This window comes from Pseudophryne corroboree, chromosome 11, assembly GCF_028390025.1.
Source record: "Pseudophryne corroboree isolate aPseCor3 chromosome 11, aPseCor3.hap2, whole genome shotgun sequence".
Classification (NCBI taxonomy): domain Eukaryota; kingdom Metazoa; phylum Chordata; class Amphibia; order Anura; family Myobatrachidae; genus Pseudophryne; species Pseudophryne corroboree.
In genome coordinates this window covers 43355968-43371011 of record NC_086454.1, presented here as the reverse complement: position 1 = coordinate 43371011, position 15044 = coordinate 43355968, and the positions used below count along the sequence as shown (strand labels likewise).

Sequence of the window (15044 nt, the reverse complement as noted above, 5' to 3'; positions counted from 1 at the left end):
ATCTTATGAGCCTATACGTCTAATTAACCCACATGTGGAGCTCCCAGCAAGGAGCCTTTTTTTAATTACAAGTGCTATATTACCATCTGAAGCACAGGTGGTTATATCGTTTTAGGGGATTTTGTTAATATGTCCATCATTTGCTGCTACTAATAAGTATTGATGCTTGCTATACTATATATGCTGTGTTATCAAATTACAGGATACCAGGTTTTATTTTTGTGATTATCATATATATATATTTTTAATAAATTGTATAATACTTTCAATGACAGCGCTTCTTTGTTTTTTACCATTGTACTTGATATATACTCTATATACAATGAAATAATGAATGAGAATGGCTTCTTGTTGTGCAGCTCGTCCATCTGCTTCGCTGACCCCGAGAGATATCAGCGTCCTGCTGGGAACAGAGAGAACAGTCATGTGTGCGGCCACCAATTTCTACCCCCAGCCTGTGACCATACGCTGGTTCCGACACAATAAAGGTTCCCCTGGCTGCGTGGCCTTGGATCGGGGAATCTGCACCGCTGACCCAGTTACTAATGGAGATGACACGTTTAATGTTACCAGCCACCTGACGTTACATCCTACATCTATGGACGATGATGGGAATGAATATTCGTGTACCGTGTCTCACAGGTCTCTGCAGATGGATCTGGGGAATAATTTTACCCTGACGGTAACAGGTAATCTTTTATTTCTGTAATACTAACATTGTGGATGAGTTCATAAGGAGGGTGCATAAGATTATACTACCGAGGGGGAAATATATCATACCTTCTGAAGAGTGGAGAATTTGCCCATAGCAACCAATCAATAAACTGTGTATGGAGTGAGCATTACTACCCATGTGTACCCAGGGGTGGACCAAGGCTTGTTATTATAGCAGCGGTTACACCCTGGCTGCTCACGTGCTCTGCTTTCACAGCATTGAATTGGATTTTAGAGCAGCATGCTTTGTGGGTGAGGGGCAGCGCTAGCGGGTGATCACCACCCCAGGTTTGCCACTGGAAGGACAGAGCCTCCGAGATAATAGCACTGTAGGAATAGGGCCCAGGCATTGTATTGTGTGCAAACACAAAAAGGGGGCATGGTCACATCTTAATGGTGGTGTGCCACGAGTCAAGGAGGCCTGACCTGGTGGTACGCCCCTGCAGGGGTGTATCTAGGGATCCAGGCGCCCCTGGCACAGTAAGGGACTGGCGCCCCCCATATTTGAAATAGGGAAGGTGCATGTGCAAAAAAGGGACATGATTTTGTGGGAAAGGGGCATGAACATACAATAGTTCCCCCAATTCAAATTACACTACACAGTAGTAACCCTTATACACATCATGCCCACAAAGTAGAAGTTCCCTTTACACATGCCCACGCAGTAATGCTTATAACACTGAGGAGGCAATGCCACCTAAGGCCAGCAGCGCCTGGCCTAGCTGTGGAGGCAATGCCACCTAAGGCTAAGTAGTATAATCAAATAGCAGTGCACTACCAAGTGGTGCAAGTAGAAAAAAATCTTAGTGGTACTGTGTGCGCGTGCCAAAAAATGGGTGTGGCCACATGGGGCATTGCCAATGAAATTGGGGGCGTGATACACATATGACCCCAATAGTGCAGTGCCAGATACACACATGCCCCCACAGTGCCAGATACACATATGCCCCCACAGTGCCAGATATACCCCCATGGTGCTAGATATGACCCACAGTGCCAGATATGCCCACACATTGCCAGATACACATGCCCCCACAGTGTTAGATATGCCCCCACAGTGCCAGATACACATATTCCCCCATGTTGCTAGATATGCCCCCATGTTGCCAGATATGCCCCCACATTACCAGATACACATGCCCCCACGGTGCCAGATATGCCCTCATAGTGCTAGATATGCACCCACAGTGCCAGATATTCCCCCAGCAGCGCAACACACCATTGTTAATGCTGCTGCTGCCTGGGGCCGGCACTGTCTGCTGCTGCTGTCGGGGAGAGGAGAGCGCAGCACGCACTCTCCTGCCCTCAGTGCTGTCTCCTCCTGCGGCGGCCTGTAGCTCAGATTCTGGCACCGGTCCGCGAGCCAATCAGATCTCGTGGTCCGGCATCGGCGGCTCCGGATTGCCTTCCGATCCGCACGCTCTGATTGGCTCATGAACCGGCGTTTGAGTACATGCCACCGCAGCCGCCAGACTTAAAGGGGGGAGAAACCGGCGGTCTACGGACTGATGGGGGCAGGAGAGGAGAGGTGGATGCTGCACTCTCCACGGTGTCTGCAAGCTGGTGGCCCACCGGTACTGCGTACCGGCTGGGAATTTATTACCGGCACGCAATACCACCATACTTGCAGCACTGGCATTATCTAACTCTCCTATTCAAATGTACATAGCTGTAGTCCCCCCTCAGCACATAGCCATAGCCCCCACCAGAACACAGCACATTATTTCCCCCCTCCCAGCACAGTCATAGTCCCCATCCCCCTCCCAGTACATAGCCATAGTCCCCTCCCAGTAAATAGCCATAGCCTCCCCACCTCTCCAAGCAATAGCCGTAGTTCCCCCAGCACACAGCCATAGTCTCCACCTCTCCCAACACAGTCATACAGTAGTCCCCACCTCCCTCCCATCACATAACAATAGTTCCCTGCCAGCATAGCCATAGTCCCCGTCCTTGCACATAGCCCCTCACCTCCCCTAGCACATAGCCACAGTCCCCATCTCCCTTCCAGAACATAGATGTAATCTGCCCTTAGCACATACTGTAGCAGTAGTCACCCCCACTCCCAGCACATACATAGCCTCCCCACACAGCACATAGCACTAGTTCCCACCCCACAACATCCCAGCAGATAGCCGAAGTGTCTGGCAATACCTGATGTGCCGAAACTGAAAATAAACTACAGCTCCCAGCAGCCCTTGCCACCGGGAGCTCCCGACAGCAAGGGTTGCTGGGAGTTGTAGTTTATTTTCAGTTTCCTCCCTGTAGTGCATTGCAGTGCCGGACATCGGCGCCAGCTCCTGCCTGCCGAGCAATCCTCCACCCCCTGTCCCAGGCAGCTCAGCACAGCAGGTATTGTCAGACACTATGGCTTAAGGGATTCCACCCATTGGCTGAGGGTGGCACCGTCAGGCGGCGCCCCCCTGCTCGGCTGGTGCCCCTGGCGAGTGCCATCCTGGCCAATGAGTAGATACGCCCCTGCACCCCTGTGTCTCTATATTTCGGCTAAGCTAAGTCCCAGACTGCAGGGCTGTGACAGTAAAAGCCCTGAACTTAGTGCTGAGGGCTTTTTGTAGGTTTGTAAATACTACAAATATGTATTGTGGAGCGCTAGGTCCTGACTGCAGGGTCATGGTGAACAAAGCCAAGTGCTGTGCAAAGCCAAGTGCAGTGTGTCAACTGTATTTATTAAAGTATTTGTTTTTAAATAAAAATCTGTACCCTAAACTCTAGTGGACCATGGGGATCTGGAGCTCTCCATGGGCTGCCAGTTGCCCTAGATCCTGTACATGAGAACTGGAGAACTGGTTGTTACTACTTCTTTGGTAGTTCAGTAGAGGCTACCGGATCAGTCCCTTGATGATGGGTTGGCTGTAGTCATCCCTTGCTCCATCATGGGTATCCCTTGCTGCAGTGTCCAGCTCCTCTCTGTCCTGCAGGTGCTACATTCCGTCTCACTGGGGTACTCTGACGTTCCATGTAAAGCAGGTTCCCGCCAGCTACCATTCCTCCACAAACTCTACTCATTTCCAGACAGTTTATGGACTCCATCCACGAGTCCTGGAATTCCAGTCGATGCATGTCTTCCATGTTCCAGCAGTAAATTCCTTGCTCCAGCATTTCACTAAAATCTACAAGGAAGTACATTCAGGATTGGTGAAGTCTTCTGTTTGGTTTAAATCCTTCGCAGATCGGAAACCCTGGGCAGTTCCGAGCCTGAAACCAAGGGATCACGTATGGTTAGCTACACATAACCTGAGACTAGGCGTTCCTTCACTTAAATTTGCCCCACACTTCACTGGACACATTCTCGCAAAAAACATAATTAACCCTGTGGCCTTCAAGCTCAAGTTACCTGATTTTCTTCACATCCCATACTCTTTTCATATTTCTCTCTTGAGATTGTTGATTCTGAATCGTTTCCAGTCAACTCTTCCTCAAGCACTCAAGGTTCAGACCCAGGGAGGTATGGAATTTGAGGTTCAAAAAATCTTAGAGTCTCGTTGTTGTTATGGAAGTCTCCAGTATCTTATTGACTGGAAGGGTTATGGTCCTGTTGCCTTATAGGTAATTGTCTGCACTTCGTCTAATATTAGGGCAATAGATGTTGTCTGAATCAAAATATAATTCATTATAAATAGGCGATGTTACCATAGTGGACAGTATACTGGATATATATAGTAAGGAATAGATATGAAATAAGTTTGAATGTATGAGGTAATGTTTAGCTGATTTAAGAGATTAGGTTTGTATATGTGTTTATATAGATATACTGTATATTTGTGTTTTACTGCAAGATGGTACAACATAGTGTAGGGAACAGGTTTATTCTGCTCTAGCCATAAATAAGCTAAAGAGAGGTCACAGTAAGATCAAGAGTCATTGTAGAGAAAAGGTATTAGGCCATAAATGATAATAGGTATGTGACAGAGCTCTGTTGGTCATTGGAATTCACAGGTGTGCTTACAGTAGATCACAATTTACTGGTTTGTCTATTGTCCAGTGAAGGTTAAAAGCTAGGGAGTATAAATTAACTACTATGAAAAGAGATCACATCCATTGATAAAACATTGTGTAACCGACCCCAGGAAAACTTGTCAATACAACAGAACTTTGGATGAAAAGACATTCCAGATTTTACAATACTATACTTGCTTAAGGCAGTGTGGACACCACACTTTTATGACACCATGCCTCCGTGAACAGGACACGACAGCCCAGTTCAATGTTTGTTTTATTACACCTTGGAATCTGACAAACCTATAATTACCTATTCCATTGGAAACTATGAGAATATGATAGTTTGAATTGGTAAAATATGAGATAAAAGGACCAGACTTGTAGTTAGGAGTAAGAAGGAAGAGGGAGAAGAAGAAGGAGAAGGAAGGAAGTCAGTCAGGAGGAGAAGTCATGGAGAACATGCAGAAGGAATGATTCTTGGGATGGCAATCTTTAACTTGCAAGTATAAATATGATAATAATTGAAACTGTTTGTGAAACTTATGTCATGTTGTTTTATGTTATGTAACGAAGGAAACATAGCATAGCTTAATATAATTATAATTAGTATATATATATCACTACTGTGTATATCTTATTCTGTACGATTTGATCTGCCTGTAAATAAATAATCATATAAAAAGAGCGGTAATATTCAAGCTTGAACTCTCTTTAAGGAATCTTAATTTCATAATTTCATAAGTCATATATATATATATATAAGGACTGCATATATTTATCAGCCACTTAGTAAGCCTGACATAATATACTTGCAGATATATATGATAAATGCATATTAATTGAAATATATCCATATATTAAATACCATATATGATATATTAAATATTAATATTCATAAATATGATTCCATAAATCAATATTGGCGACCACGAATTGGACTTGTTATTACTGAATCTGATTATCTGATTTATAATATTTATGAGGAGTAGCAAATGCTATAAGCTGGCTACCAAATCTGCAGAATCACGGTGGGGATGTATCTATGAAAATTTATTACCATTGTGTAATGTCAATTTTGTATTCTGTATAACCTAGGATAAATGTGTTAGTGCAATATACGTTATTTTAACTAACATAATATCTATTAGGAAGCAGCACCAATGGCTATAAGCCTGCTGGCAAAGTACAAGATCACAGTGGAATAGGTTACAAATGAGAATAAAGAATTTAAAGGCCTAGAATAGAAAATGTGCACAGTGGAAATGAGTATTTCCAAATAAATGAATATATGTACCAGGTATTAGAGTTTAACCTTAAGACACCGGTCAATCTTAAGGAGAGGATACCGTCAGTACAAAAACAAGGAATATAAAAATTTAGCATTGTAAATGATTGCAATGTTAAAAATGCAAAAGTTTTCTGTAGCATTAAGAAAAATGCGCAGAACTGCGGCTTTAGAAGCCAAACAGAAATGTAAAGAAGGATCAGGTTCACGTCTTCGTAAGGCGTGCCTGACCATTAATGCAAAAATGCATTCATTATTTAAGTCCCTTATACAGAAAAATAAACAGAAAAAGTTTGGGGCAGAAGCAAAAAGCCTGGCAGATTGTAAGCAAACTGTCATGACCTCTCAGGAGGAGATAAAAGAAAGTACAAGGGAGAACATTGTAGATGTAGGTGAGACTCAGGACAGCATTGTCCATGTGCAGCACACAGAGTCTGCTATGGTCACACAGACCACCAGCAGAACAGCCTCTTTGGTAAATGAAGAAAGTAGCAATGTGCAGGATGTGTCTATCATCAGACAGCACATTAATGTAAAGGAGGTAGCAGCAATAGGAGATGTCCCCTATACTGTGTCTAGTAAGGGGGAAGATCGGTGTAATTCAGATTATGAGTATTCTGCTGAATACACTCTCAGAGTTCCCAATGTAAATGAAGAATTTGTTATGCCCTTAGGCAAAGGTGAATTGTCAGCAGATTTAAACACTGATAGCTGCAGTACAGTGCACACAGGGGTGGAGAAGTTCCCCATGGTGAAAACTCCCATGGCAACCAGAGTTGCAAACCTTGAAATGTATTCACCTGGGAACATGTTTAAAGGGAAAATCCATGAAATTAATTCAGGAATGCATGTTTACAAACAAAGTTCCCAAACTTTTGTAACCCCCACACAACACTCAGAGACTTCTAGTGATGGTGCAAATGTTTGCAGGCTCTCAGAGAGACCACATGCAGAATGTCATTCTGCAAACCACACACCAATTAACAATGACACAAAGTATCACCAGGATGAGAATCTTTTTATGCCCTGGTGCCATAACCATTTTATTACAGGTGTGGAAAGACAGAAAGCCCTGGGACCTGCAATACATATTTGGCAAAGTCTAACAAGTTTCTCTCCCCACAAAAGTAGGTTTTTTCAGAAGCTCCAAGATTCTTCCAGACTAAGGAGCCATGCCAAGCAGCAAACACTATGGTTGGAGACAGTCTGGGCCCAGGCTGCATCACAAGGGAGTATAGTCACAAGTGAATACGGTAGTATCATTCCTTTACTTGTTAGATCCAATGTAGCCATTGTTTGCTTTGATGTTCCAACAGCCACAGTTTCCAAATTAAACCTGCATCATATCTGCAGCGACAATTGTGCTGCCATTGACACACAAGGTGACAGGAAAGATTGGCACAGGCCAGAAACAATTGTTTGTTTGTTATTCAATCTTTAAAGACACATTTGTAAATTCTGTACCTGATAACATGCAGCAGATAGGACAGAATGCATAGCAAGCTATGTTAAATCACTGTATAAATATCTGTGATATTCATTGTATGTCTTTTTGTTTGATTCATAGTAATCCTGGCAACCTGTATACAGAATGGTGCAAGACTCCAAAAAGACTCCAATTTACAAGCGAAAAGGTCTTCATTAACCCTTTCATCGCTGCTATCCAGCAAATTCTACATAGCATCCCTAAAGACTGATATATGGACAAATCCTCAAGGAGTTTTCCAGTTTCACAAGAAAGGGGAAGGTTTTCATTAACCCTTTCATCACAAGTAATCATTACTTGTCTTTCAAACTACATGTACACCCCCACAACAGTGTACAGCACATCTCATCACTGTGATTATACAGAACTGTCTCATCCCTTCATATACCTTAATCAAATATATATGTAAACATTTGTCTGATATATATATATATATATATATATATATTTGATATCATTGTATTATATACCCTGTAAATATTTTATGGTTTTTTTTTTATATTACACAGTAGATACTACCTATGCTTCCTTCGTAAAAGCTTCAAAAGTAATTAAATATCTAATACAGGATGGTATACCGCGTTATAACAAATTGGGACAAGATTATTAAGTGGGATGAATAATTCTCTTAATAAAGACTGTAACAAGTCAAAGGGAATTATTTGTAGCGTAACAGGGTCAACTGTATATGCACATGGCTGCATATAAAATAATATTGGATGGAATTAGATATATTTAAAGCCATTCCTAAATGATATTTAATATCTGTTTGAAGCAAAATTATATTCATTTATTGTATTGATAGGATGTTACTATATACACATCAAAAGCATTTTAAATAATTATTAGTCAAAATATAGGTAGGATAGAAAACGCCTTTATATGGGTTAAACTGGTATAAGTTTATTTAAGATTGAGATGTATAAATAGGTTCAAGGTAGAATAAGGAGACTTAAGACTGCATGGTAATTTATTCAGTGAGGAAATACAGAACAGAGTAGGTGTACTACTCACAGCCATTTGTGGTACTATTGCCCGAAGACAATTAAGACCTACTATTAACAAGGAAAGAAAGAAAGAAAGAAAGAAAGAAAGAAAGAAAGAAAGAAAGAAAGAAAGAAAGAAAGAAAGAGGAAAAAAAAAAGACTGTTTCATATATGCCTGTTCTATTCAAAATCACAACCTGTTTGTGCAAAAACAATATGGACACTTGTCACAACTGCGGCATTGGAAAAACATTTAAAGGACGCACAAGGCTAAAGACCATTACTGAGGGTCGTCACAAGTACTGAATGTTCAAGACACAGCACTCGACGTACACAGCCCTCTGCCTCAAACAGCGAAATGGCAAGCAAAGGAGCAGCTGCTATGAAGAATTCTACTTCAACTGCCTTCATGATGCAAACGTAATACGTCTCCAATGGCAAGCAAACCACGCAGATGACATTACTCTCCCAGTAAATTGCTACAGCCAAGAACAGCAAAAATGTCCAAACGTACTGATCCAGATACAGAAAAAAAAGTCTACAATTGGGCTATGGTATTCCAAATGTCTGTAGAAATTAGTTTTCCTCATGAATACTGAATAAAAACCTCAGTCTTGTCTGCTTTACTTAAAAAGTAGAATAAGGTTAGGTAAGCTAAGAATTTTTATAGATTTTTAAAATCACAATGGTTATTATTATTACACTTATGGTATATATTAGGGTTACAACAAAAGTTATGTTTTGAAGAAATATTTTGAAATGTATTTGGAAGCAATTACGCTAGTTTAATGTGTGGCCAATCAAAATAATTTCTCATGGCCACAAGGGGGCGACTGTTGCCTTATAGGTAATTGTCTGCACTTCGTCTAATATTAGGGCAATAGATGTTGTCTGAATCAAAATATAATTCATTATAAATAGGCGATGTTACCATAGTGGACAGTATACTGGATATATATAGTAAGGAATAGATATGAAATAAGTTTGAATGTATGAGGTAATGTTTAGCTGATTTAAGAGATTAGGTTTGTATATGTGTTTATATAGATATACTGTATATTTGTGTTTTACTGCAAGATGGTACAACATAGTGTAGGGAACAGGTTTATTCTGCTCTAGCCATAAATAAGCTAAAGAGAGGTCACAGTAAGATCAAGAGTCATTGTAGAGAAAAGGTATTAGGCCATAAATGATAATAGGTATGTGACAGAGCTCTGTTGGTCATTGGAATTCACAGGTGTGCTTACAGTAGATCAGAATCTACTGGTTTGTCTATTGTCCAGTGAAGGTTAAAAGCTAGGGAGCATAAATTAACTACTATGAAAAGAGATCACATCCATTGATAAAACATTGTGTAACCGACCCCAGGAAAACTTGTCAATACAACAGAACTTTGGATGAAAAGACATTCCAGATTTTACAATACTATACTTGCTTAAGGCAGTGTGGACACCACACTTTTATGACACCATGCCTCCGTGAACAGGACACGACAGCCCAGTTCAATGTTTGTTTTATTACACCTTGGAATCTGACAAACCTATAATTACCTATTCCATTGGAAACTATGAGAATATGATAGTTTGAATTGGTAAAATATGAGATAAAAGGACCAGACTTGTAGTTAGGAGTAAGAAGGAAGAGGGAGAAGAAGAAGGAGAAGGAAGGAAGTCAGTCAGGAGGAGAAGTCATGGAGAACATGCAGAAGGAATGATTCTTGGGATGGCAATCTTTAACTTGCAAGTATAAATATGATAATAATTGAAACTGTTTGTGAAACTTATGTCATGTTGTTTTATGTTATGTAACGAAGGAAACAGCATAGCTTAATATAATTATAATTAGTATATATATCACTACTGTGTATATCTTATTCTGTACGATTTGATCTGCCTGTAAATAAATAATCATATAAAAAGAGCGGTAATATTCAAGCTTGAACTCTCTTTAAGGAATCTTAATTTCATAATTTCATAAGTCATATATATATATATATATAAGGACTGCATATATTTATCAGCCACTTAGTAAGCCTGACATAATATACTTGCAGATATATATGATAAATGCATATTAATTGAAATATATCCATATATTAAATACCATATATGATATATTAAATATTAATATTCATAAATATGATTCCATAAATCAATAGTCCCGAAGAAAGAGCATGGGTCAGTACACCTGACGTTCATTATCCCAGTTTCATTCCAAGCTTTCCATACTACAGTAAGTATCCTCTAAAACCCAAGAAGTGTCCAGTGGTTACTTGTAAAAGGATGGATACTGTCAGAAACTTGCCCAGAGACCTCAGATCCAGACCACAACATTTACCTGTACGGGCGCTGACAGGCTGTCAGTGCCAATTCCCCGGGTCTGCGGTTTGCTGTTTGTTCCCATTGCTTTGTCTTGTCTATCTCTCGCTGCAGTGTCCACGTGTAGCGGTTCCCATCAGCTCCAATCCATGGGCCCCGCCTTGTTACTGTGAGTCAGCTGACCGCTGTCCCTCCAATGACAATCTGCTTCCTGAATCCCTGCCCAATCAGCGACCAGCAAGGTGTACAGTATAAAAAGACTTCTTTCTACGCTGGCAAGCCACCAGTGCAACTTTTTCTTATGCTTCACATGTGAGGAGAAACCCTGTGCTCCTCAGAGCTTTGTCTGTGCTTACTCTTCAGAGAATCTGCGTTCCATTTTCAGCTTCACTGACTCCACACTAGTGTCCAGCTATAAACCCTCTGTCACCACAGCACCCGGCACCACCGGTACCAGCCCAGTGTCCAGCCCCAGACATGCTGCTAACACAGTGTCCAGCACCATCAGTATCGGCTCAGTGTCCAGTTGTAAGCCCTCTAACACAGCGTCCAGTACCACAGCCCGGTGTTCAGCCTCAAATCAGCGGATAACACAGCAGCCAGTACCACTGGTACCAGCCCAGTTTCCATCCTGAGACCCGCTGATAACACAGCATCCAAAACAACCGGTACCAGCCCTGTGTCCAGATGTAAATCTGCTGCTAACACAGTGTCCAGTATCATCAATTGCTGTCCAGAGTTCAACCGCAGTCCCACTACAGCCTCAGTATCCAGTACCACCAATACCAGTTCACTTTGATGCCGCTGTTCCACAGCTTCTCTAGAGACCAGTACCAGTATGATTCTCACTCCTCAAGTTACCTCTACTAACTTTGCAACCATAACCATCTACAGAACATGAGGCTATGGGACTAGTACCCAGTGTTTTTATTGACATTCCATTGGCATTTTCTTTTACCCCCATCACTGCCTATCTACCCACTGCCTATCTACCCGCTTATGCACAAAAACTTTATTAAACCATCCAGTTTTCTCCAAGTAGCTTCCACTCCAGCATCAGGCCCCGATTCCATGCCAGGAACACAAGCTAATCAAGTTACAAGCGTGACAAGGAGTCAGTAACAGTGGTCACAGACGCCATGGGTGTCAGTGTAAACCCACTCAGGTATAGTAACCCCTGTACTGGGTGGTGGAGTAAACCCACCAGGCACAACATCTGTTGAGTTTCTCATTTATTGTAAATTGTGTTTGTAGGTCTTTAGGGCTTCCTTAGAACAATTCATGCATTTAAATCCTTGTGATGCTTTATATACTTAATATTTGTAACATTCTGTCAGAATCCACCATGTCTGGATCCGTCAGGATAGTCAGAGTCGTAGAATCAAGCAGCCTTGAGCAGTCGCTGTAGTAACTTATAGACTGGATACTGGACAGGACTGAAATCATCTGAATACTGGAGCAGGCTGGAACTGGACTTGGACCGGACAGGAGTCAGACTGGAATGCACTAGTACAGGCCTGGCCAACCTGTGGCTCTCCAGCTGTTGTAAAACTACAAGTCCCATCATGCTTTGCTACAGTTTTGCTATTAGGGAAGGCTAAAACTGTGACAGGGCATGCTGGGATGTGTAGTTTCACAACATCTGGAGAGCCACAGGTTGGCCAGGCCTGCACTAGTACCTGAGTGTAGCTCTGAGAAATGCAGGAGTGCAGGCTAAACAGGGCAATATGCAATCCTGTATTTAATGGATATGGTTGTGCTTGAACAGGATAAAACGGTCACTGGACATAGGTGGAGAGAGACTGTGCTGCTGGGTGCTGGTGGAATGGTACTCACTGAACCAAGTTAGCGCACTGGAATACATGGATTAATCATAAGGCAGAGTTCAGGATCACTGCAACAAATCTATTAGGATGGTTGTGGTAAGCACTGTAATCAGGAGCAGGCTACAGGCACAGGTGGAGTCACAGAGAGAATAGCCTGTAGGGAAGCTTAGCAGTAGAAACACAGGCACTTGACCAAGCTGTAGTTGTTGCAGTCTGAGAACCAGAAAGCTTACAGGTTTACTGAAGGTAGTGATTAGTGGCTGAAATCTGTGTAATCTTATTGTGGCAGAAGCCAAATGAAGCACTGCTAACAGCTAGCATTACAAATAAGGAATAATGCAAGGCAGGAGTCAATCACAAGGAACTGTGGAACACACTCAGGAGCCAGGGAGTCATACTGTGACTTGCTAAGAGTCAGAGGTGGTCATTCCGAGTTGTTCGCTCGCTTGCTGCTTTCAGCAGCATTGCAAACGCTAGGCCGCCGCCCTCTGGGAGTGTATCTTAGCTTAGCAGAATTGCGAACGAAAGTTTAGCAGAACTGCTACTAAATAATTCCTTGCAGTTTCTAAGTAGCTCCAGACCTACTCCTAGATTGCGTTCACCTCAGTCCGTTTAGTTCCTGGTTTGACGTCACAAACACGCCCTGCGTTCGGCCAGCCACTCCCCCGTTTCTCTAGCCACACCTGCGTTTTTACCTGGAACGCCTGCGTTTTTTAGCACACTCCCTGAAAACGGCCAGTTTCCGCCCAGAAACACCCACTTCCTGTCAACCACACTACGATCACTCGAGCAATGAAAAAACGTCTTTCGAGCTTGTGCAAATCTATAAAGTTTTGTGTTAAATTAGTGAACGCATGCGCATGCGCATTTTCCACCTAATCGCTCCGTTGCGAAAAATGGCAACGAGCGAACAACTCGGAATGACCACCAGAGGGACATGCTCTGGCACAGAACAAAAGAAAGACATGGTATATATAGGGATTGCAGGTCTCTGATTGGTTGCTAATGTCAGTTGAGGCAAGGAGCTTTCGGACTGGAGGGAATGCAAGCAGCTGATATGCTTCAAGTTTGCAGTGCCCATACAACAGTTCACAAGACAAACAGAACACCTGACCCGCAGGCCAGGTGACAAGGTAAGTCCAATGACCAATACAAGAACTTGATTGTTGCTAAACAGGATCATTCATAACACATTCACTCATTTCCGGGTGCTGATTGTGACCTATGTGATTACAGAGCAAGAAGATAACATTGGTGCAGTTGTTGGAGCTGTGATTGGGACACTTATCTCTACGTTACTTCTGGTTTCAGGCATTTTTCTTTACTGGAAACTGTTTGAGAAAGGTAAGGACTATGTCATGATTAATATACACCATCTACAGTGTTAGTGTTTCAGGAATATTATTTTAGAGAGTGGCTGGATGGCAGTTAATGTGTGGCTATAACCCACATTATACAGTTATAATCTCCACTACTGTACATGGTTAAAGGTATGTTGGTGCTTTATGTGTGCTCATTTATTATTATCCTTTATTTATATGGCGCCACAAGGGTTCCGCAGCGCCCAATTACAGAGTACATAAATAATCAAAACAGGAAAACAGCCACTTACAGTTGATGACAGTATAGGACAAGTACAGGGTAACTAAACATAGCTACATCAGCAGATGACACTGGAATAAGTATCAGGTGGCAGAAGACTGCTGGATTTGGTGCAGTTGAAGATAATTAAAGTAAGAAAAGAGATAAGCACATGAGGGAAGAGGGCCCTGCTTGTGAGAGCTTACATTCTAAAGGGGAGGGGTAGACAGACAGGGCTGACACAGATGGGGTACATAGAGAGCGTGGAGCAGAGGGTTAGGATGAGATTTGGCTGGGTTTGGTGAAGAAGTGGGTCTTGAGATCATCATTCATTATATGCATTATACAGTATATATATATATTTATTCTCCACAGACCCTCCCATTCTTTCTGAGATTTCGGGGAATGAGCAGATGATTGACATGGCCAGGACCACCCTCACCTGTCAGATCACGGGCTTCAGGCCCAATGACATTAAAATCTCTGTACGTCTGAGACGAGGAGAGACGAGGATGGATATACACACCTGGAAATCCAGAGATCACATTCCCCCAGCCCGCATGACGAGAGATGACAGCACTGGGGGTGACCGTGTGGTTATAGATGTAGAGGAACAGCAGGGGCTGGTTAATGGGGCTGCAAATCACCAGGAGAGACCCCTACAGCTAGAACTGGTTCCTGTTATAAAGACCAGCAGACTTGGTACTTCCAGCTGTCAGTGTTCTATTCATATAACCCCTAGCTTTGCTGATAACGGAGCAGAACTGTCTGTACATGTAGAACACCCGGCTCTGAGGTCACCGATCTCTGTACAGAGAACACTGAACGTCATTGGAGGTAAGGCTCTTCTCTGATAGATCTGAGGTTCATTTATTGGAGGGATTTGTTATT

At 42.3% G+C, this 15044-nt stretch overlaps 1 protein-coding gene across 2 annotated transcripts in view; it reads left to right on the top strand.

The window, feature by feature from the left end:
* LOC134968589 (uncharacterized) overlaps positions 1 to 15044 on the top strand; it is a 174837-nt gene that overhangs the window by 59133 nt on the left and 100660 nt on the right. For both annotated transcript variants that reach the window (XM_063944085.1, XM_063944084.1), the window contains exons 3-5: positions 360 to 689; positions 13809 to 13916; positions 14529 to 14990. In XM_063944085.1, coding sequence (XP_063800155.1) covers positions 360 to 689; positions 13809 to 13916; positions 14529 to 14990 — 900 coding nt within the window. The remainder of the gene's footprint in view (positions 1 to 359; positions 690 to 13808; positions 13917 to 14528; positions 14991 to 15044) is intronic.